The sequence below is a fragment of the Bombus terrestris genome, chromosome 10, assembly GCF_910591885.1.
Source record: "Bombus terrestris chromosome 10, iyBomTerr1.2, whole genome shotgun sequence".
NCBI lineage: Eukaryota > Metazoa > Arthropoda > Insecta > Hymenoptera > Apidae > Bombus > Bombus terrestris.
The window spans coordinates 9790914-9815001 of NC_063278.1; the positions used below are offsets into that span (position 1 = coordinate 9790914).

The 24088-nt window shown below is 49.3% G+C and overlaps 1 protein-coding gene and 1 long non-coding RNA gene across 4 annotated transcripts in view; one reads left to right on the forward strand and one right to left on the reverse strand.

Annotated features, from left to right (window-relative positions):
* Window positions 1-2931: 2931 nt before the first annotated feature.
* LOC125385880 lies at window positions 2932-12604 on the reverse strand. Its single transcript, XR_007225608.1, has 2 exons — window positions 4539-12604; window positions 2932-4431 (listed from the first exon to the last, which is right to left on the reverse strand). It is a non-coding gene; the product is annotated as an uncharacterized LOC125385880 (long non-coding RNA).
* A 4761-nt stretch (window positions 12605-17365) lies between these two features.
* Window positions 17366-24088, forward strand: part of LOC100645014 (zinc finger protein 768) — a 54555-nt gene continuing 47832 nt past the window's right edge. For 2 of the 3 annotated variants that reach the window (XM_012312433.3, XM_012312436.3), the window contains exon 1: window positions 17366-18963. In XM_012312433.3, coding sequence (XP_012167823.2) covers window positions 18861-18963 — 103 coding nt within the window. In that variant the 5' untranslated portion in view covers window positions 17366-18860. Of the gene's footprint in view, window positions 18964-19000; window positions 21821-24088 lie in introns of those variants that run through there. The other variant, XM_048409774.1, reaches the window with a different exon arrangement.

The following is a 24088-nucleotide window of genomic DNA, read 5'->3' on the forward strand; positions in this document are numbered from 1 at the left end:
TGGTGGTGGTGGTGGTGGTGGTGGTGGTGGTGAGCAAACCACACGCCGCCGTAGCTGCTGCATAACTACGCGCTTATTGCACTATTTTCACCGTGAGCCGATACACGTGTGCTCGGTGCCCCCTCCCTCGTTCTGGTTACCGCGCATTTGCCTGCTGCAGGATCAAATAGGAGGGCACGGAAGATCGACAGGCTGGCAGAGAGGGGGATGAAAACGTGCGAGAAACTCGCGGTGGTCCGGCGAGCGGGGAGGTCGGAGTCGAGGACGCGCCGCTCGTCCTGTCAAAGGATCAACAGGCGTCGAAGAAGCGTGGATCTTTCCGATTTGGGAGACGTCGAGAGAAAGGAGCGAGAGGCCTCTAGGAGTGGTAGTAATACGAGGCACGAGAGGAAGGGTTTCTGCGGGAGGCGGTTCCAAGACCAAGCTCAACGATCGTCATTACCGATTTGCTTTTCCTATATTCTCTTCTTTTTCCACCTTTTTGTCTCGTCCGTCCCTCTTTCTAACGGAACGTCCTAGCCGACAGGAACGCTTTAATTATGCAAACCTGTCTGTAACGTCGAATGCCTGGAGTAGGTGCCGGGCTTGGGATTCGTTTGGAACTGATAGCCGTGCCAATCGTACGAATCGACTACAGGTAGTAAAGGAACACGGAGAGAAGACAGGGACGATGGTGAGTTATGCGCGCATAAGTCACGAGACCGGCGAAATATTTATCGGCTGGCGAAAGAAGAATCCTCGATATGTAGCTCGATGGAAAGTGCGCGCGGCTGGCCGCAACGTGAAAGCGCGTGCAACGAGTCGCGAGCATCGGCCCCCGGTTGGGCGTGGAAGTGATTCATTGAGCGGTGGCGTGCATGAGCCGCGTATTATCTAGATAATGATGAGTTACGTTGCTCGAAAATCTTCGGCATAGGTCAGGCCTTCGGATAACGGCTTATTCGCGCGGTGGGCTCGAGCATCGCGAACAGCATCGCGGTCTGATCGCACAAGTTCATTAAACTCGGTAGGCGTGTCCCGGCCTCGAGAGGATACGGTTAAGTATGACAATGCGCTAGATTCGGTCCGACTCCTATCATCGATCCTGTAGATACAGCGATTTCTTTTAATTATCACGGAAAGATCGGACAAATCGGCCGACTGGAAGATTCGACGCTGATTCGTGAAAAAAAGACACGCGAGTTTTATGGAAGTGAAGGTTTAGAAAGCCTCGTAGAAAGCCATTAAACTTGGTTTTATTTGATATTTTCGATGACGTTTCATAGGAATTGCTAAATGTCCGGTGACATTTTTACAGAAATTAATTTACGAAGGTATAGCTTAAAAGGCATCGAGTATGCAATTAATCCAGCGGCCAGCCGGTCGTAATTTCGCTAGAGATTCCACGGGGATCATCGCGGATTTATTACGGTCTATCGCGAGCCGGTTAATATCTGCGCTCGATTAAAAATCATTTTTCTAAGATCGCGCCGGACGATGTCCAATTTACTTCGAAGCTACTGGCCGCGGTCATAATTCAAGGATAATTACTTAATAACAGATCGGTTCGTGCCGAGTGTCCGCTTTACGATCGGTAGGACGAGCCATAATTCCTTAAAGTCCTTTCCATCCTGTCCGCAGAAGCCACGCGAACATGTCCTAATTTCCTCTCATATAAACTACTAATATCCAACTAATAAATCCTTGTCCATTCGTGCGAAGATTTCCGAAACCATTCTGCATCGGCGGAGCAAAACGTTTAAACGTTCTCGTTTATGCAACAAAACGAAACGAAAGAAACGCGAAGATCATGAAGAAGAAAAAAGAAGAGAACGAGAAAGAATATGAAGAATAAGAAGGGAAACTATAAGAAGCGAAGAACACGGGAACACGCACAACTCTATTTGTATCGCCGGAGAAACCTATCCCATCGATCTCGATCGCTGGGTCGACTCAGCCTCGCGAGATGGTTAATAATTTCCAGCGGTAATATTTCGCGATATAGCTGCTCGTCATCGGATAACGCTATCTCAATTCCGAGGCCTAGTGGAGCGTACGGTGGAGCGGCAATTTCATATAAAAACCACGACCGCGTGTGCGTCGATCTCTACCACACGTACACGCGCGCACACATACTGACGTGCACACTGTAAAACGTTCTGGATCATACGTGTGTCCGGTGTTCGCGTCACGAACGCGTATATGCATCAGGATGACCGATCGTCGGCTTCTTCTTTCTTTTCCACCGCTCTCTTAACCGGCTTACCACCCCGTGCACACCGACACACCCGCCAACTAGCCAGAACCCATTACCTAGAGTCGGTCCTAGACCTGATCCACACGCATCGAGCGTGGATGATCGAATGGCCACGGAGCCGACCACGACGACGACAGTGAACCGTTTCAGGGACGGGCGAGCGGTTGGTCAGGGCCTCGGTTGGACAGAGCCGTATGTAAATACTTCGAAACACCCGTGTGTCCCTGGCGTGGTGAGTTTGACGCGTGTACACGGGTTGCGTCGTCGACGCGACCGGCCACAGAGTTCGTCGAACTGGAATAGAATTCCATTCGGACCGCTTCTAGGGGTGGATTCTGACGCGCTGCCCGCTAAAATAAGACCGCGCACCGGCCGGATTTAGAGGCACGACCATTGCCGTAGGTTCAGATTCGCCAATTTTTCTTCTCCTTTTTTTTATTATTCCGTTTGCCTTTGCAGCGTAAGGCTCTTTACGATCGTGGTTGGTTCTGGTCATTAGGATGCACGGAGATCTTTATGATCGGGCGTCGGAACGGAATGTCTCCTTAATTGCTTTAAATGAATCTCTTTTACGGAGTCTCTTCTTCATAGATCTTATACGAATAATAGAGCCCGGAGGCAGCCACGAATAAGCCTAAATATAGGCGTCATCTATTCGAGATAATCTTGATTCGTCGCAGCAAAAGAGATATTACAACGCGTCTCTAGCTTTTATTCTTGCAACGAACTATGTCTTTTACACCGTGTAATAAAGGAAATCTAATATCATAAAGTGAAATGAGTCGGAATATTTCGAAGACTTTTGAAAAACGAACAGTTTGGGCCGTTTCCTCGCGGATCCACGGAGATTCTTTCGACGATAACGACGTAATGAGTCGACTGTCGGTGTCGTTAGTCGAGATCTTGATGATTACGAGAAGTTTTCCCCTCTCGTGATTTGAAGAGCACGGCGAGGGACGCATCGAGTGGTCGTGGGCCTCTCTCGCTGCCTCCGTAGATGACGGATGGGGACAGTTGTTGCATCGCAGTCGCTGCCAAGAATATCTTCTCTGCCACCCCTCTCTCCCTTCACCTTTATCTCACGAAACGTCACTCTCCTCTCCCCTCTCTTTTAGCCCTCTCTGTCACTTTATTCGTCTTTCGCCGCACCTCTTTCTCTCTCTCTCTCTCTCCCTTCTCTCTTTCCGCTTTAACCCTTCGTCTCTCTCTGGCGATATTTTTCGTACCTTCGTATCCTCGTCACTGACTTCGTTAGCCTATGCCTCGATCGTGTAATTGATATACGTGTTTTTGTATTTGAATTTGTTACGCCAGATTCCTGGGCTTTCATGATTAATTTGGCATGCCTTGCTTGCCAGTTGCATCGGATGTTTTGTCGTGGTCGATGTAGATTTAACGAGCCACGCTCCAAATCATTTTGTAATTTTATTATATTTGTACGGGTGACAAAGTCTCTAAGTTGGAAAATTGCCGGTAAAGTGAAACTTTATTACGAAAATCTGTATGTTTTCAAATATCAGAATCGTTTGTACCAACTTTCCCGTTGTCTGGCGTCTGAAAACGTACGCTTCTCCGATGCAAAGTTGCATCGTCGCTTTCCCAAGACTACGATAATTGCATGTATTTCCCTTCGTTACCTTATCAAATGGAGAATTCACGACGACGAAGGTTGTTCAACGGGAATCGTTCAATTCTCTAAAGACCGGCCAAGGATGACATAAAAAAGCGCGATCGTAGGTAAAGCACGGGATGTAACGGTGGTCCGGCGTGGCATCTATGATATCGCGCGCAAATTGTTAGGCTCGCGCGTCTAACTATCTCGAATCCAGTGGTTCGTCCGCGTAGTAAACTGTTATAACTCGGGGGCTTTCCGGTGGTACACGAACGATTCGTGCCGGCCGGATCTGCTTTACGTTCCAAGACAGATCCGAGCGTGGATCGAGAACACGAGCTGCGTACACGGGGCTTGCGTTTAGAATATTAATGGTCGTTGTGTATCGGTGCTCGCGGGACGATATTATCGAGTAGTCGGTTGGAAAGTAATTGGCGGTGTTGCTTCTTTGCTCTTCGTACGTTTTTACCTTCCTCCTCTTCCTCCTCTTCTTCTTCTTCTTCTTCCTATTCTTTTTTTTCTCCCGTTTCATCCTTTCTCCTCTTTCTTCTCGATTCTCGTTGAGCAGCGGCCACGGCCACCACTAGAAACAACAGCGGCGTAATAACAATTTCGTGTAACATCAGCATCAAGACCGAGACCCGTTAATGTCTTCGAACGGCAGAGCATTTCAGAGATACGGCAACTTACGCTTAGCAGAGCAGAAATGTATTTCAGTTATCACTATGATTTATCGCCTTTGGATTTTTTCGCTAACGAGCGTCAGCCACGTAATTAACTTTGTAGAGCGGGAATGTACCGGCGAACCAACTATTGGCAGCCCTCTTCTTTCGCGTTTAAGCGTAGAGCACAACCGACTTGCCTGGACTCGTGCCTCGTGCTTATGCATTCTCTCCCGTTGCCGTGTCGAACTTGCCTCGTCTCTCTGCCGCGTACGTACATGTACTACGCGCGCCCGACGCGTACGTACAGCGGCGAAAAAATTTGCGCGAAACGAAATTGACGCGCGTGTTAAAAAAAAATACCCACGCCGCGGCGCGGTGCCGCCCCCTTGAGACGATCCCCGCCAGGAAACCACGTCCGTTTGCTCTTTTTTCGGCGTCGTCAAACCCTTGAACCTATTATTACATATACAAGCTGGGAAATTAAAAGTGTTACGGACTACTGCTGCTGAGTGATTATACATATAATATACACGGTGACTCACAATAATATAATATGACGGCACGCTCAGCATTGCTCCATATTCGTTTCGATACTCAATTTAATCCCGTACGTAGAAATCGATATGGAGTAACTGAGAGTAGAGTAAGCGTTTAAAATTTAAGATCCGTCGCTCGAGCATCGTGGTAATAAAAATTTAGTAAAGTAATTGGTAAACAACTAGTAATACTTTTATTAAACATTGTAATTCGATAATTTTGTTTTACAGTATATTAGTTGCTTGCGTAAATACATGTACCTGTGCGTGTCTGTGTATTGTAATGTCTAACGAAATTCGTAGTACAAATTATGTTTTCAATTTAACACGGATAAGGTGTAAATAAAAGAAAAATCAGCGTGAAATATAATTTGAACTCCACTTCTCGAAGCCAAGAGTTATTAAACATAACTTCTGTATAATGCTTCAATATTCTTTATTTAACACGATGTAATAACACCGAATAGCTTGTTCAAATAGCTATTAAACCTACTTAAATAGCTATTAAACAAATCGTATGGCGAGGGGTTAAACTGCGATGCTTTGAACGCAACACCCTATACAGGAAACTGCTATACATAAAACATCCTGGCACCTGGTAATCAGATGCGAAATCGACAGGTCCGCGAAATATGTATCAAGAATATTCAATCGACTCACCAGGGTCGTTCATGCACTGTGCACGATTTTCCATCCGGAATTGCAGATTAGTTAATATTTTAATTACTCGCATATCCCAGGGTTCTATCGGATCCAAAATAGTGGGTGGAGGGGGAGGGGGAGGGTGGAAGGGCATCGTGGCGAAGAGAGAAGGAGAGAAAAGAGGCGGAGGGGCAGAAGGGAGGAGGAGGAGGAGGAGGATGAGATCGAGGTGGGTCGAAAGGGCGTTCCGTCGAACGTCCAAAAATCGAGGATTAAAATTCATTTAGCATTAACAACGACTCCCGTCGAATGCACTCCGTGTAAAGGCTGCTCCCTGAATCTATATTGAGCACCGGTTCCACCTCTCGGTTACCATAGCTAGCCGGAGAGCTAACGGCTTCTCGATTTTTGTGGGATTTTATCAGGGAGCGGGCAGCAGAGCTACGCCCGCCGATGCGTATATGCACGAGCTTGCGCGCAAAGGGAAGCAACACGAGGAAAAATAATAATAAAAAAAAAAAGAGGAAACAGAAAGAGAAGAAAAAATATAGGAAAAAATAGGAAAAACGGGAGGGGGAGGGGAAAAGAAGAACGAAAGAGATGGGGTAGGGAGAAAAAGAGAGAGGAGAGAAGCGGCAGAGTCGAACAGAGAGGGAAAGATATAAACGGAGGAGAACCGAACGCGTACCGTGATAGAGAGAACGAGAGAGAAAAAATGGAGAAGCAACGCGAAAACAAGAATCCATGCGGCTATTGCGGCTTCCGTTACGCCAGAGATGCTGCTGTTGGTGCTGCCGGTGTTGCTGTTGCCAGTGTGCGTTCGATCTCCGCGGCCAGAACCGAACCCAGAACGCCCGTTGGAACCGGTTTCGAACTCCTGATCGCGTAAACTGAGTGACAGCCTTTTCGAAACAGGCTTTCCCGCCCTTCGACGATCGACCGCGAAACGGTGCACGCCCGTTACGATCGATCTCCCCGCGTGCGTCTCGCTGCCTCTCTATATCGACTATATTTTTTGGCTCGTCAACGCGATACCGTCGACACACCGCTACGTGATAAGATCCGGGATCTGGCCGGGAGCAAGGATCTCCACGGTTGCCAACCCTGTCCACGAGAACGCGATTAGAAAGTCGTAGCAGCGATCGCGTTATCTGTCAGCCGAAACATCCTGTCTTCCTCTCGTTTTCGTCTTGCTTTTTCCTAGCTCGGTCTCTCCGAGATAACCGGCGAATTAATTGGGAGATCATGGAATCTCGTGATCTCTTTTCGCCGTTTTAAATTATGCTCCAGTCACTTTTTCTCTCGAGGTCGCAGCCTGCTGCAATCCAGGGTCGCAAAAAAGAACTGATCGACGATGCTCCTGCGTGTGTGCACGATCCTGCGATGCCCGCAGCGGTGGACTTAACTTCGTAACTCATCTGCGTCGATCACGCCGATCCGATCGGCCGATTAGCAATAACGGAGTTAACGAGCGCGATCTACGTTCGATCAATGCGTTGGGCTCGATCGTGCCACGCCGCGTGTCAATCGACGCGAGTGTTGGCCTGCACCGATCGGACATCAAGGATCGATGGTGGAGCGAGGAAACTGGATTAATCGAAGGAGAGATCGATTATCCGGTATGAAATCGAGTAACGTGTGTTTAGTGCGAGATAATTCGTAGGGAAAACTTTAATTCCGCACGATTAATCGACGCTGCTATCTCGCGGCCTCGCGTTTCTTTCTCCTCTATATCATCGGACGTTCGTTCGCGTTTTCACGGGAAGAAAGTTGCGAATAACGATACCGCCGACCGTTCGAACGATTTATCGACGATAAACTATATTTTCACGTTCACGGATCTCGAGAGATTTTCGCGATATCTCGAATTTCTGATACTCGACTACGCGTAGAATATGCTTAACTGAGTGTACGTACCTCGTTCTTTACCGTCGTCTAATGAACGCTCGCGTTTAAAATGGCTCGAGAATCATTTAAACGTCGTCGTCGACGTGCTTCGAGATCACGAATGTCGCGTAACACCGATCATTTCGCTTTACATATTATTTTTAAATCTCGGTTTTCGTCCCACCTTATCTGCGACCGCCCGTTGAAAAATGTGAAAGTGTGAACGTGTCTCTCGGAAAGGGACAAGTGGCGTGCGTGTACGACGAACGCGTATGCGGTATCAAGACGACGGCATGTGATAATCACGATAATGATTATGATAGAAGATTTGTAATTGCCGAAGTTACGCAAGTTCCACGAAGGTATAGCCTGGCACTGGTATAACGCGCGACGCGACGCAATGCACACACGATCATTAGAGAAAATGTCTGGTAATCAAACCGTGGTTCGTTTTCGCGCGAAATAATTCCGACAATCAGAACGGTTGTCCGATCCGTGGCAAAAGTAGCGGCGTTTGCCGCAGTAAGTCATATCGACGACACGCAGAGCTTTCTACGTAATTACTGCTATCGATTTCGGCGTATTACTAGCAGGGAAATGCATAAACGTGTTATACGCTTGCCTCCCGATTTTTCTTCTCTTTCCCTCCTTCTTCCCTTTTTTCTACCGTTGCCTGTTCGTCGGACTGCACCAAACTGCGCCACTCGCCCATGGAAATTGGAGCAACGACGCGTTTAAGACGTTATTTTCTTGTCGAGGCCAAATTTCCCCGGCATTTTACACGCCGTTCCTCGCTGTTATCGTAAATCAGCAGACCCGGCGCAGTTTCGCGCCACGCTGCAAACAACCCTGCCAAATTGGCGAACCGCGTGCGCTCGTTACCCCCAAGGGAATAACCGCGATGATTTTTTTCGATATGTAAACACCACGTAGCTCGCCACAGTTCCTGAGTGCGAAAGGGTCGCGAAGTATTGTACTTACTTCTGTTGATTTTTAGGTTTCTTAATTAAAGCAGAACTCGATAAGATCTTGTCGGAGCTTCGTTTCATTATACGATAACGATAACAATCCTGATGCAACGTTTCAATTTTTACCGCGTTACTGACGCGGAGCGCCAGTGGATGTGCGCATGCGCGGGTGCACAACCAAACTGCTTGTGTAACGTTGCTCCGAACAGCTCCAGGCAACCACAAAGAGGAACGAATAGAGCCAAAAGTCTGAGCAAAGTGCATGAAGCGTTGGTAACGAAATGACGGAGGGTTCGGGAAGGATTAAAGTAAAGAGTCGGTCGCTCGATGATCGTCGAAAGAAATTCGTTGAAACGTTGCAGGCGGTGTGGAGAAGGGGTTGGAGGTAGCGTTCGAGACGAGGCGGTGGTTTCCCCGGAGCGACCGCCTCGCGATAATTAAAGAAGTTTATTCATATGAGATGCACGCGAGTTAACGAGCAACATGGATGATGCTCTTCGCTAAGCAGCGCTCCAGATAATGATGCTGCGCATCGGTCTGCGCCGTTGCGCGGTTGCCAACGTTTCCGCTGCGTCGCTGCTGCTGCGCCGTTACACGCACCCGGATCAGCTGCATCTAGAGCCGAATGCGTGTATGCACCTAGACGGGCCGAACTGACACACCCATAATCACGGCAATTATGCACACGAAGCCACGACAGCCGTCTCTCTCTCTCTCTCTCTCTTTCTTTATCTCTTTCCGACTTACGTCGACTTGCCCGTGCTCTTCGATCCCTTCCTCTCGCTCTGTTTCTTCGCATCCCCTCTTTCGTGTTATCCCCCTTCGTGTCCCCCCATCGCCACGAAGAGAGTTGCCTTCCTCGGACGAACGCTTGATCGTTTACCCCGATGCGATTTAATTATTATGCCTTCGGATTTCTTTCGCGCTGCTACGGAATAAAAGCAGACCGTGGCGAATGGAGAGAGCAAAAGGTGGAACGGAAAGGGACACCGGGAGGGGGATACGATACGTGCAGCGCGTCACATTCTTGGCGTTTCGTTTCGATGCTGTCTTTATTGGTTCTAGGTGACGCCTGCCGGTCGCGTGAATGAAAGACGTGGCCTGGAGTGTATATCCAGGAACGCGTGGATCGAGGAACAGTGTCATCGGTCTTATTGGAGTACCGCGGATAGTTTTGGTTTCCTCGAAATCACCGATCCTGACGTTGCGTAGCGATACGATGAAATGATTGCGAGTCGGGTAGTTTCGAGGGACGATGTAAAGAAAATCGAAGTGAAAGAGAGAGAGAGAGAGAGATTGTAACGGATACAGAGAGAGAGAGAGAGAGAGAGAGGAGTCGGGTAATTCGCGCGAGACCATCACTTTAATCGGTATTAGTGGGCTCGCGTTCGCGCGCTCGCGTGCCCTTATGAATGCGCGCGAAAATAGACACAATGTTGGAATACATAAACGCGGGCAGCCACGGGCGCTGGCCAACGCGGTTCAATCTGATTGCGGGCTTAATGAGCGGTATTATGCAACCAGTGCTGGAACGAAGTAAAAAAATCCATGAATATTGCAGGATATGCAATTGCAAAAGAATATTAACGGTATATTATTACGTGTTAATTATCACAACACGTCAATCGTCTGGCCCGTCATAATTTACTCTTCAAACCCGTGCTCGTTTCGAACGGGTGCCTCCGCGATGCCATCGTGAACGCCGCGGCAACGACTGACCACCGACCACCACGCGTTTGTTTGCCGAACCACGGATATTAATTGCCTTTGTTAAAACGCATTAATGCCATTAATTAGGAAAACGCGACCCTTCTGGTACACCGACGAGCGCCAGAAAAATGGAAGAAGGGGAAATGAAGAAAAAGAGGAAAGAAAGAATGACGAAAAGAAAAAAAATCAGGCAGAAAGAACGGAGAGAAATCACGAATATTTAGCGAGGTTGGGCCGAGGCAGAATTTTCTGCCGCATTAAATATTACTCGACGTTAGCGCGCGCTCATAATTTTCCTTCGTTTCGTCGTACGAGCGTATCTTTCGTGCGGCATGGCGCATAACGAATCTTCTATGCTGGCCGTTCGGCCGCAAGTTTCGCGGCTGTGAAACGCCTTCTTCCTTCCTCTTCTACTTCTTCTTCTTCCTCTTCTTCCTCTCCTTCTTTCTCATCTTCCGTCCCCTTCCTACCTCTCTTTTTTCCACTCTGGACAACCGGCGCAACTATACTCCTTTTCACTACTACTACACGCTCTAAATTCGGTTTCAAGGGGCAAGCAAAAGAGTTCCCGGTTTGCTGGCTCGTTCGTGCAGTGAAAAAACTCGCGGAACGGAGCCTAAACGAAACGATCCGGACTAAAAGATACACGTGGCCAGACGAGCGACACATACAGGCGAACCGGAGTAACCTAACCTAACCTAAGCAGCTAGGCTTGCTCCTCGACCGAGTACTTTCAATTTTGGACGTCCCTTCGCCGAGTGACCCAAAAACCAGCGAAGATTATCCTTCTCGTCCGGTGAAATCTCGCTCTTGCATTAACTCATTAAGGACCAACGTTACGTTAACACAGTTTCGTTGGCAAATTTTTTTCCAGTCAATTTACACTGTGGTTGCCAGGGGCAAACCCAGAGATTTGTCTAATAACTTTTTCATCCTTATTTTTTACAATTATTTTCTTTCCTCCTTAATTTACGCGGTGGATTTTTGTAAAGTATCCATTACACTTTAGCAAAAACAATACGTAGTAGTGTGTACTTGTTTAATACCTAAATCGCGGCCGAGAAATAGACTTATTTTAGAAGAAACAAAACAATATGTACCCAAATTACGTAATTTACGTTCTTCAAACACGTTCGGCTTATACACGCAGTTTTTATGTATGTATCAAGAATCAGAGACGATGGGCTTGAAGACACGTTCGACTACTGCGATTCGATGAAAAGAAGAGGAACAAAACGTAAGATTTTCGCCTTCCGAAACCCCTTTTGGTCGCGTTTGAAAAAACGAACGCCAGAAATCTTATTTGTGAGCGAGCATCGAGCGAGTGGCGATTTAAAGCGAGATGATTGTGCCGCGTAGGCGAATGATTTAATTAGTTTGATTCATTGCAGCGCGCGCGATTGTCCCGCGAAAAAACACGGTACTCGGGCAAGGACGGGTTTTAATTTAGTAGCCGTGTTTCACGCGCAATCATTTCCGCGATAATATCGCACAACATTGTAACCTGGCGCGATTAATACCTGAGACATCAACGTACACCTTTCCGGAACGTTATTACCGGGAATCGTCGTTTCATGGACGATAATTATAGCTGTGCACACCGGTACCATTTGTTCGTAATAACTTCTTATGCAGTATCATTGTCCACGGTGTGCCACGTGGTCGTTGCAATAAAGTTGGTCGTAGTTTCCTCGGGATTGCTTTCACGGTTTCGGCCCACGGTCTGGCAGTGATTTCGACAAAAGTGAAACCAACGAGACCACCGGGTTCTTTGTTTCTTGGATTTCCCTCGGAATCAGTCGCGAAGTCCCGCTAATAGCCACTTTCCCTTCTACAATTCACGAGCATCTTGTGCCGTTCCAACGTGTAAGAAAGAGAAAGAGAGAAAATCTTACGATTTCTCGTTTCCCTGGCAGTTCCTTAAAGTCAAATCCTCGTGGCCCTGAACCATTCTCGTACAAAGGAAACGTCGGCCGCGACTTTGGCCGGATGTCAATGAGCCGCCTAATTTCGCACGGCGATGGAACACGCGTCCCACCCACGCGTTGCTTCTTCATATCGATGATTGATACCTCGTACCGTCATAAAGTATTCAAAGGTCCGTTCGATAAAACTATAACAGACGGAAAGCGTCGTGCGACGAGCGATAAGATAGGCAAACGCGTAGCGAACCCCTGTGACGAGAAGAGGGACATACGTGCAAGATGCACGAAAGAGGGGAAGAGGAGCGGGAAGAGGGGAAAAAGGAAGAAAAGGGGAGAGATGAGAAAAAAAATCACGAGGCCAAATTCGGCCAATGCACATTTCGCGCGAAATAACTTGCTCGCCGTCCGATTCATCCCACTCCGCTAGAGCAACCCTCACCACCATCGTGGCGTTGGCTCGCACAACCCTGACGTCCCTCACCCCTCCGCCCCCAAGCATCGCCACCACCGCCGCCGCCACCACCATCGTCTACTCTACCCCACTTTCGTGCCTCCTCCAATGTATTCCTGGCGTTTCGCACTGCAAGGTCAACAAACTTCTCCCCGATAAAAAATAAATGAAACGCAGGACTGTTTGAAATTGTAACAGTGGCAACCGAGGGAGATTGCTCCCGATACTTTAAAGAGGCACCGTTCCTTCCGTCGTCCTTTCCTACGAGCCACGACAGCTTGTCATCTTCTTCTACGCTCCTCTTCCCTTCTTTCCTCTTTTTTTCCGCTCTCTTTTTCCCTCCGCTTTTCTCTCCTCGCGTCTTCTTCTACTTTTCGCTCGAACCGTCTTTTTGTCATCGGTTAAGGCGATTGTCCGGAGCCGCAGACTTTTCGTCGCAGAGTAAGACGAACGAATATTACTTACCCGCCACTCGGTGAAGATCGATGCGCGATTTCTCGAAAAATCGTACGATCCCTCTAATAGACGATGCTTTGGCGTGTTTCCGCGATGTATATCGAGACACTCTGGCAGACGGTGATGCAAACGCGTTATGTTTGTTCGCGAAGGAACGACGAATTCCGACGACTCGTTCGACTTCTCCGCGAGGCCGTTGAAATTTCGTTCGCAGTGGATTCCGCGGATCATGCACAGACGCACCGGCGACGAAATCCTTTGCCGTTGGTATGCAAGCGTGTATTCACGTACACGCATACACGCGTGTAAGTGGCGTGGATCGGGAAACGCGATGGATGTTTTTGACGCGGCTACGAGCCGTTGCCCCTTCTTTTATCTCGTAATAAGCGCGACTGCTTAATTACCAATAATCGAATACGTCGATTGCCGGAGAAATTCGTTCCGTCGCGGCAAGAAAATCGTCGTTTCAGTTGTAAATAGCGTACCGAGGTAAAAGTCGGGTGGCTCGTTAATGGGAAACGGTGTACTTCCCAGAAGCGCCAACATAGCTGAGGGAGAACATAGTCGATCAAGAATAACGACGCAACGATGATTCTTTGGATGTCCGACGTTAAATAAGTCGTTACAATTTGTCCCTATTTTACGCGTAATTAGATAGTTTAAAGATTCTAAAGTAAACATATACGTGGTAGAGGATTGTACTTTCCTAACCGTGAATGATTAGATGTTTGGTAAAAGTAACGTTACGCTATGAAAATTACTAAGAGATTTAAATACGACCTGGGTTAATTTTTATATAAAATTAACGAGTATGTCTAACTGGCTCACGGATATAAACGTAAACGCGTCTGAGTCTAATTAACTCTATTCTATTGCAAAACATTCTCCTCCTCTTCCGTCTCAACTACAGAGTCTAAAGAGCCAACAACAATTATTCAAGAATCACCATAATTTCGTTCGCTAGCATGAAATTTTCATCGAGCACGATCAACCTTCACGATCGGATGCCTCGGTTCGACGAGTATCCCCATATCTACGTAAGAATTGCGTGGCTACAGGAAAAACGCGATTAAAGCATCAGAAAAATCGGCCGTTTCCGCGAAATGCTGGGCCCGAAACAAGCAAGAAGGAAAGAAACTAGGAGGGCAACCGCGTAATCTCGCGATTACACGTTATTTTAATCCTCTCCTGGCCGATGCTCATGGACGCGTCACCGCGTTGCGCAGAGCGGCGCTGCGGCGGCGGCGGATGTCGTAAAATTACGGCGGACGGCGCGTTAAAATCGAAAGATTCCGAACTGCTGGCCGCGGTTGTACAACACTCTTGGAAAATTATAACTCGTCACGCGAACCGCTAGCCGAGGCGCGTACGGAGCGGCGACGCTCTAACGCGTGCTCTTTCTAGAGCGGATTTAACGGGGCATGCCGGAGGACCCGGCTAGAACAAAAAGTGAATGGTAATACGCGACCAAGGATGCCATAATGGAGCCGAGGACCAATACGACCGCTCCCCGTGGTCTACTTTTTGCCAACACCGTATGGTTTCTCGATCCCGACTTTTCAACGGTGTTCGTCCTTCTTCCTCTCTCGTGTTTAGATAGGATCTTTCAATTCTCTCTATGAATCGAAATTGATGAACGATTTTTTCAAAAGGCTGACTGTTACGCTCGAACGTAACGAGGAACAAACGACAAACAGGCGGAAGTAAAGGCCGAAAATCGTGCGAAATCCGGAAAATCGATCCGCAGAGAAAAATCATGGTATCCCGATGATTAGCCGGCGCTAGGCGTTAACGTTGCTCGGAGCAGGTTTGGCGGGGCCGCGGCGTGTAAGCGAGAGGGTAAGCGAGCGTGCGAGTGCGCGCGAGCATGTAGCCGCGAGTGAGCGAGCGGACGAGGCGAGTGTGCGATGAAGAGAGCGAGGTATAGTCGGACGAGAGTGGAACGGAGAAAGAGAAGCGGGTCCCGGCAAACAAGAAGCGAGCCGCAATGCATTCGCTCTACTCGCTAGATATAAATACGCGACAGAGGGCAAGGAACCAACCACGCCTGCACCGACAGCTACTGCCTAACGACACGGACACGCACACGCAGTCGCTCATTGTGATAAAGCAGAAGAAGGAGCAGAGAGAGGGAGAAAGACCTGCAAACAGGGGGAGTAGAAAGGGGAGAGGGGTATGGTGAAAGAGAAAGAAAGCGAAAGAGTGGGAAAAAGTGGGAGACGGAGAGAGAAAGAGAGAGGTGTAGGCTGCTCCGAGGCTGCGTTCGTTCGTTCATGCGCCCATCCGCGCGCTCGAAGTTGGGACGAATGTGGCCGGTCGAGTCTCTAGAAGACGCGGCCAAATATTGCATCCTCGGATAAATATAGGCGGACACGGGTGCACAGGCCGTGGCTGCCTCGCTGTGCTGCTAACGCACACTTTTCTTCTCGGTTGCACGGCTGTCTTTGGGACGGCACGCAGCCATCTAGCCACCGACGGCATTCCTCCTGCGGGCTCCTCTTTCCATGTGCGAGAGCGATCGTTAAATTCGTTTCGTGGCCGAGAACTTCGGCCGGCACGTTGCCCCGTTGCCTCTCCATTCTTCTTCTTCTCGCTTTCTGCGCTCTTTTTCCATCCTCTAGCCTCTAGCCGTCTCTTTTTTTGCTCTTTCTTCTGCTTACTCTGCCTCGACCAAAGGAAATATTGCCAGGGTGAGACAGACTCTTTCGAGAGTTTAGGATACACGCGTATCGTAGGACGGTTGGACGCGGACGAATCAAGGGGGTGAATTTCATTGGAGGTCTACGAAAGTTTCTAGACCGGAGAGTGGCGCGCGATTTCTGCTCCTCAGACAAGTCCGCAATTCGTACGAATCACGGCGTTATCACATCGCCGTTACTGCGTCTGATAATCCGCAATCGGGTCAGCACAACGGTGCATTGTGAATAACCGCGAGTATCATGACGATACGATGTGGTCTTTCGATATCTATTCCAACTTTGTCTTGATCACGAAGAAATCATTTTAATCCTTCGAAATATTCGTTCGCGCGAATTAGATGATCGATGAAAAGAAAAAGTCTACGCCAACCGGCCTCTGCTCGAAACGCATCTCCGCGAGATAACGACGTAACCAAAGCGAAACGTTTTCTTTGTGGCGGAGCAGTGGACGCAACTCTGCATCGGAGCAAAGCGCAGCAGCCGTCGCTTTGTTTTCGCAGCAGGCATAACCTTCGGACGGGCGGCGGGCGCGAGCGTGTCGCGGCTGGTGCACGTGGCTACAACACGGCCAGACATAGTCAGTGAAAATCATCGTGCGCGGACATTGGGTGGCGGGAAACGTGCGTGATACCATGGGGGGAGGGGTGGGCCACGGAGGGAGGCCCTAATCAAGCTAGCGCGTGAAACCTAACCTAACGTAGCGTCAGTTCGGGGGAAGGAGGGAGATGGCCCCCGTGTCGCCCCCGCGGCGAGGCGAGGCGAGGCGGCGGCCAGAGACAGAGCAGACAGAGAGAAGAGACGGTTATCGCGGAAGTTCGGCAATTATAGGTGCCGAGTCGCGTTTTTTTTCCACGACTGATATTGATTTGGGAGAGGCAGTTCGTATTCGTGGCACGAGCATACCTTGTGACTCGCACAGGCGGCCGGCAGCGCGATGCATCACGGCGCACCGCGCATCGAGGGGTACATCAGCCACAGGGAGTGAGAGACGAACGAGGGGAGGCAGAGAGCGAGGGGGAGGAACGGCGACTGGAGGAACCCCCACTCTTCATGCTCCTCTCCGCCGAAACATCCCCCACCATGCGATTCCAACCTTCCCTTCCAACACGGTATCAAACCCCTTCCATGTTCATGCAACGGACATAACTTCCTCGCTACTCCGACTCCTCTCGGTTCTCTCGTTTCCTCCTGCGATTCGTTCGTTCTATCCATCTCATTCTGGTCCGCGATGTGTCCTCTCCTCTGTGTCTCGTTCTCCTCCGGCGCGGTCACCGCCGCCGCCACCACTGCCACTGCCACCGCCGCCACCACCATCACCGCCACCACCACCACCACCACTACCATCGCTGCCGTCACCACCACCCTCAGTCCTCTCCGCCAGGGGCGAGCTCTGAGTTTCGCCGCCCTTGGACTCCATCGCCGATTTCTAGGCCGATCTCGTACGATCGGTACCGGGGGAAAGGTGGATTTATACCGGAGAACGAGAAAACGAACGTTCTCCGCTGGCGGTTCCGCTCAATGAGAAGAAAGTTAGTTTCATTTTGTACATTCTTTTTTTCTCCAACGGGAATTTTAATGAATTTCAAGTAACGCGAATAGATCGACGATTAAGTTCTTTCCACGCGGGATATCTGCTTACGCGAGTGGGTAATTTTCGAAAATTACTTGGAACCGGTCCTACCCGTGGCCGTAGTTGGATCACGAGCCAGAAGGGAACCGTGATACACACCAGGACTCGGACCAATCTGTAATTGACTCACGAACAAAGTATAAATTCGCTACCATCCAATTAACGACAAAATCAAGAGAGGAACTCGTTGACCGGCAATCGTCTGCATGCGAGGCCGTTCGGAAATTTTGCCCGTCACGCTACCCCAATTTGCCCGTACCGGTTGCAAGCCACCCGGAGGACCAAAGTGGAGACCAAAGGGGACACGGAGAACAAGGGAGAGATATCTAGGGGTTCTCCCTACTCGGCTTTCTCTTTCTCTCTCTCTTTCTCTTTCTCTTTATCGAAGGTGGCGTGTGTATACGTGGAAGAAGGAAGAATCGTCGGGTTTAACGCGCGCGGACGGAACCGGAGCCGCGTGAATCCGCCCCTGCCGCCATCACCACTGGTTCGACGCCGGCACCTTCTCCGCTCGTCCTCTCCCGACGACGGTGTCTACCATCCCAAAGCCGAACCAGTCCAGAAATCCCCACTCCGGGAGCGCGCACCGCGGCGACGGAAGTGTGGCAACGCTGCAGCTCGCCAGTGTCTCGGTCTTGGCGAGTTACTCGGGGGGGCTCAGGCCGAGTCTACCGAGTTTGTGTCTACCGGCGCGGGTAACCCGAAAGCGAGTGTGCCGAGGATCAAAGTCGCGGGCCTCTAGCCGGCATGCGAGACCGTCTCGCTGCTTGAAGGCCGTAACCGGGAAAAACGTGATCGAAAGGGAGGACCGGTCGAGGAGGAGAGAAAAAGGGACAAAGGAAAAGAGAACCGAAGAAAGGGAAAAACGAAAAGAACGAGAGAAAAGAAAAAACGAAAGAACGGAGGAAAGAGAAAAAGGAAGGAAAAATTAACAGTTGCGTTTTTTTTTCTGGCTCCTGGTACCGGGAAGTTTTTTTCACGGCCGCGACCATCGGGAAACGATCTCGTGTCACAACGGAGGGATCGCGACGTGGTAGAGAAAAAGAACGACAGAGGAGACGGAAGAAGAGAAAAGGGAGGAAAAAACGACAGGAACGAGAGCCACAGACGGGACACACGTTTCGCGCGTTTGTCGTTCGTCACGTCACATCTTGCCCGCCGTGATCACGCGAACGTGCGCGCTTCGAATCTACATTACGTTCTATACGACACCTAACCACCTACGTGCACGCGTCTGTACGTACGCGGGACGGACACGCGCGTGTATACGTGTACGTGAATATCGTCCGCATAAAAGACGTGGAAGGAGGAATAGAGGGAAAAGAAAAAAGAAAAAGATATATATTTATATATACATATATATATACACATATATATATACATTACGTGTATATATATATATACGTACACGGTGACAAAACGCGTGACGAAAAAACAGTGTAAATGGCGCTCTCCGCACAGAACCAGTCGACGTCGTACGTGAACTTATATTACTCGATCGTCCAACGTGCGGCGACACGCTACTTTAAGGAATATTACAACTCCGGTGAGTACCAGCAACTACGATCGTGTGTCATCTATGGATACTATTATTCTACGAATCGAAATTGTCGCCGCTGTCCCTCCCCCACCCTCTCTACCCCGGCCCCAAAAAAATAATCGATCACGGTTGTTTTATTTAACTACAACCACGTATCATTCCCGTGAACGAAAAATCACACGCATCGAATCGTTTGGCCACCTGTGCGTCGTCCACGTTTTGCCAAAACTACGTCATCGCGAGCGCGCGCTGTATACGCGCGGTTTCGAATTTTCCCGCCCTCCCTCCTTCCCTCGCTCAGGCTCACTGCAACACGCTTGCACGATCTACACCTACACGTACCTCTACATCCGCGTACACCATCATACACGCGTTTTCCATCTCTGTCCGAACCTCGCGCCAACTCGTTGTCCTCTCCCTCCTGATCCCGCCGACTCCCCCATACAATGTATACACACGCGTGCACACAGAAACATCGCGGCGTGTACACACGGTACAAAGACAGAGACTACCGTGCCGGCACCTACTAACGGATAAGTGCTCTTCCAACACCGATTAAAACACGCCGCCGGCTAGACACGTGCCCGCTTCTAAACTCGTGTGTGTTCCTATAGTAATAGTACTGCGATAGCTGAGGTCGAGAGAGAACGAACGAGAGTCAGCGCGCTGCCGAACGATACACGTTTCCCCGGTGTGCGAAAATCGCGTCGCCGTTGGTCATCTTCGTGGAGAACAGTGTTCCGAAAACGAAAAAGAAAAGAGAAAAATACGAACGGTATTAGAACACGAAAGGGATGTCACAGTCGGGGAATCGTGAAGAAATCTCGGCGAACGGTACGATCTCTTCCGAAGAGAAAAGAAAAAAAGATAAAAGGAAGAATAGAATGGAGAAACCAGGGGGGAGGGGAAATTAAAAAAAGAAAAGAAAAAAAAGAAAGAAACGGGAGAACCGTGAAGAATCTCGGTATCCGTCGGTGTGATCGTGTCCGCTTGGACGATTTGCAAAACCCGAGAAAGGAAAAAGTGTGTGAGAGAAAGAGTGCGAGGAGAGAGGGGGAGGGGGGAAATCGGGAGGAAGAGCAAGCGAGAGGCGTAGGGAAGTTGGTAGGGAGATAGAGACGGAAAGAAAGAGACGAAACGTGTGCGAGCGAAAGAGTTAGAGATCGCGGCATAAGAGCGAGCGAGGAAGAGAGAGCGTGCTGATCCGCAAAATACGGTCTCGTTACACTATCGTCGGTGTTGGGTCATCTAATCGCCTCTGAAATTATCGTCTCGCCAGTACAGAGTGACGAAACACGCTCTCTCCGGGAGCAATCAGTTTTCGAGGGTACTGGTTTCGTGGTGCTTGGACGATCTCGAGCCGCGCGGCGCAGAGTCCTTCGGATGCTGATCGTTCTGATCGTGGTTTGTTACCGAGAGTCCGTGTTCCGTTTCGTTTTCGTGTGTCACGTTGATCGTCGCCCCCTTGGTGTATACACACACATACATATACACACATGCATACATACACCCACACACACACACATATATACAAGCGGACTCGTTGTCTGGTCCGACCGATCGCTACCGGGCCTGGTCAAGGTGAACATTGCTGACGGGAGGAGAGAAATTGCGCGATGATCGCGGTGCTCGTGACCGAGAGAGAACGGCCCTCGTGAGATCTCAGCCAGCGATGATCGTACGAGATTCGCGACCGTGGTGCCCGTGAGACGGTTCCGAACGTCTCATTCTACTTAAACGTTCTCTCGTGCGTTTTCTTGTGTATACGCGGTAGAGTCGCAATGCTTAACGTGATCGAATGCCGGTCGACGTCGATATGTTTGGTCGTGCGGGTGTTTGGATCGGTTCGTTTGCATCGACTGCGCGATACGTGAACGAAATCAGTGATCAGTTGTTCATCGAACGCCATCGGTCGATCGTGTGCCAGCGAACAACGTTCGTGGAAATGGACGATCCTCGTAGTACGTTGAGAAAGAGAGTTCTGTTTCATCGCGGTTGTTCGAGTGTTCTTGTCGCTGTTCGATTGAACGACGCCGACGACGAGGAAGCGCGCTCCACGTCGTTTGAATATCGTGTTGCGCTTACGCTACCTCGGGTCTCGTGTTCGCGTTAAATGTCCAACCGGGAGTTTCTAGCTTGTATTTCGTAGCGATGAACGTTTCGAAGCGAGGCATTGTACTCGGTGATCTCGTGGATCGTTTCGTCTTTGGGATATACGTGCAAAGTTTCGTACCGTCTAAAATCTGACTTTCGCGCGAAGATACTTGTTCCAGCGAGTATTAATCGTCTACTTAACTCCGCCGGTGTCGATCGTTGGACGTTTAATGTTTTCGAGGAGACGAGGATAGTGCGTGGTGCATCTGACTGCAAGGAGTCTCGAAACAACCTTCTCGAAACAACCTTCTCGATAAAACCTTCTCGTGACCGGTAATTCTCTTCGTTCGCTCCCTCCATTCGATCTATGAAGCGTCGAATTGTAATCTAGTTTCGCGAAAAAAAAAATACAACGAAGAGGCAGAGAAAAAAAATATGAACGAAGAGAGAGAGAGAGAAAGAAAAGGTGGGAGAAAGAGAGAGAGAGAGAGAGAAAGCTATCGAGCGTGGCATGAGCGAACGTTATCTCTGCTGTAGGTTTATCGCGATATTCCTCTTTGGCGTCGTCATCGAAACAGGATCATTTTCGCCGGTTGACATGACGAGGATATCGCCATCGGTTGGTGATCCCGGATCGTTATTGGACAGTATAAAGTCAATCGCGGCGAATAACACGATTGGTTCTCGTTTAGCTCCGCTAACCCGGCTCCCCGACTTGGACCAGCAGGACTACACATGATCGGTCTGTGGAACTTTGCTTATTTCAGAGGTACTTGTCCCACGTTCAACTTTTCAATCGACGCGAATATAATCCTGTTATCCTTCCTTTCCCCTCTCGCGTCGTCTTCTTTTATATTCGATCGACTTTAAACCAGCTGCGCACAGTAGAAACTTATCGAACTCGCGTCCGACTTGTGCTCCCATTTGCATACAATTATTAAACGCGCGATAAAACACGCGGCCGAACAGGCTTCGTCGATGTTACGATTTGAGATCCGCGAAATTGCATAAAATTCTATTAGCTAACAATTGAAATCCATCGAATCGAAACAAGTATTCTCTGCCCCTTCCGATTTCCTGAAGACGAAAGAAAGTAAGAAAAGGGAGAAAAAGAGAGAAAACAAATCGGTGATTCGGTATTCATCACAATTCGCGGCAACGACAATCAGAGCCGCGCGTGTATATTTGGAGAATAAACGTCAACGGGTTTATCGTGTGACTTCTGACGATAAGAGGAACGAGCGAGCGTTGCTCCGTATCAACGGGAACGTAAGAATCGACGCTGCGTGTTTGCGTGCAGAAAATCAACGATCGCCTCACGATGGCAGGCTGATCCAGTGTCTCGTCGTGAAATCACTTTTCTCGACTTTTCTCCCTTCATTGATTTCTCAAATCCGGCGAAATTTTCGAAACGATCGTCCGAGGCCAACTGCTTCGGTATAAATCGTTGATTTGTCTGGCAGCAGAGCGAATGGTGCCAAAAACGCGATTGTCTCTATCGTTGCTACGATCTCGTTTAACCTTGCCAGTGTTGGACTTGCAAGTAGCGGACGACCGCGAAAGAACAAGCTGGTTGAAGTTGGTGCTGGTGTTGGTGTGTCTTGGTGTTTTCGTTTCGCCTAACGATTCCGATAAGCCAGCTGTTATTCAGGTACAGACGACGGATTCCGAAGTGTGGCGCGCGTTAAAAGAACGCGCGTGGATGCCGCGCGATAGTGGTGGAAAGGAAGGAAAAGGGGGTTCGATCGAACGGAATAAAGTTAGTTCGGCGTCTCGTGTACATCGCCGACGCCGTCTTGCCGAGAGGCGACGAAACGAAACGCGGGATAGCGTGAAAGAAAAAGGTGTCGTGGAATCCTTTCTACCGTGCACAGCCTTTCACCGATGAGGACTCTTGGTATTCGTTCGAGCTATTCGAAAATTTATCACCACTGTAAATATCGCGCTTGCTCGAAAAGGGAAAAAAGATATCGATAGACGTACGTATAAAGCTATATATGTACATGCTTCTATGAATTCGTTTTACGCGTGACTCCAAGATAAATTCGAAATCGAAGGTAGTAAAATCGAGATTCGTCGATTCCTCGTCGAAAGAGAGTCGGCGGTCCCCTCCCGCGCGCGTTTCGCACTCGCGATTCGATCGACAAAAGTATTAAAAAACAAAGCTCCTACAGGATGGAATAATAAAAGATAGGACAAAGCCGGAGGAGGGAAAAAACTAAAAAAAAAAAAAATTCTACGCGACGTTTCGGCCGTTCGTCAATGCGTGGTGCAACAACGGAGGGCTCGCGGGGGTTGCCTCGACGAGCGTTAACGCGCTCGCGTGTATACTCCCGTCTCGTTTCTGTCTATTTTTCTGAAAACAAACATTCGATCTGACGAGCTATATAACACCGATGGAATACTAGAGAAGGACCACTCGTTTCTCGAGCACCCTTCGCGCCGCCATCGCGGAAAGTTATGTTTTTGTTGCGCTCGATTCGTGTTTTTTCGTCTCTTTTCCTTCCACGCGCGCGCACACGCTCATCGGTCCCTTCAGCCCCGCTCGATACGAAAATGGGCCGCAGGTATTCCCTCTGACACTCGATAAATAGCGAGGAATGTTTGCTCTTGCAAATGAATGTTTTCCGCGAGCCACGAGTGATTTTAACTCCTGAGTGCGCGTCCTGCCAATACGTTGTTCCCCCCGCGTCGCGTGAACGCGAGCGCTCTTTTCTCATCCCCTTCTCATGCCCGAACCGCGCGCTCGCCTACGTCAGGAATAACAGAATCAGCCTGCCTAATCTGCCAAATCCGCCAACGATTTACCATCTCTTTTTCTATCGCTGTCACACGCTATCGTTCCAAGAATTTGTTGAATTAAGTTAATCGAGAGGGAACGAGGAACGTCGAATAACGTTCAATAATCGTGAATGATTCGAGTTGCGTGTTTGCAAAATTACGAATGTTTACGAATGTGCGGCGATTTTCTTCGAGACTTGGCGAACAATGGACGCATTCTGGTGCCGTTTTATCGGCTAAACTTAGCCCCGACGCG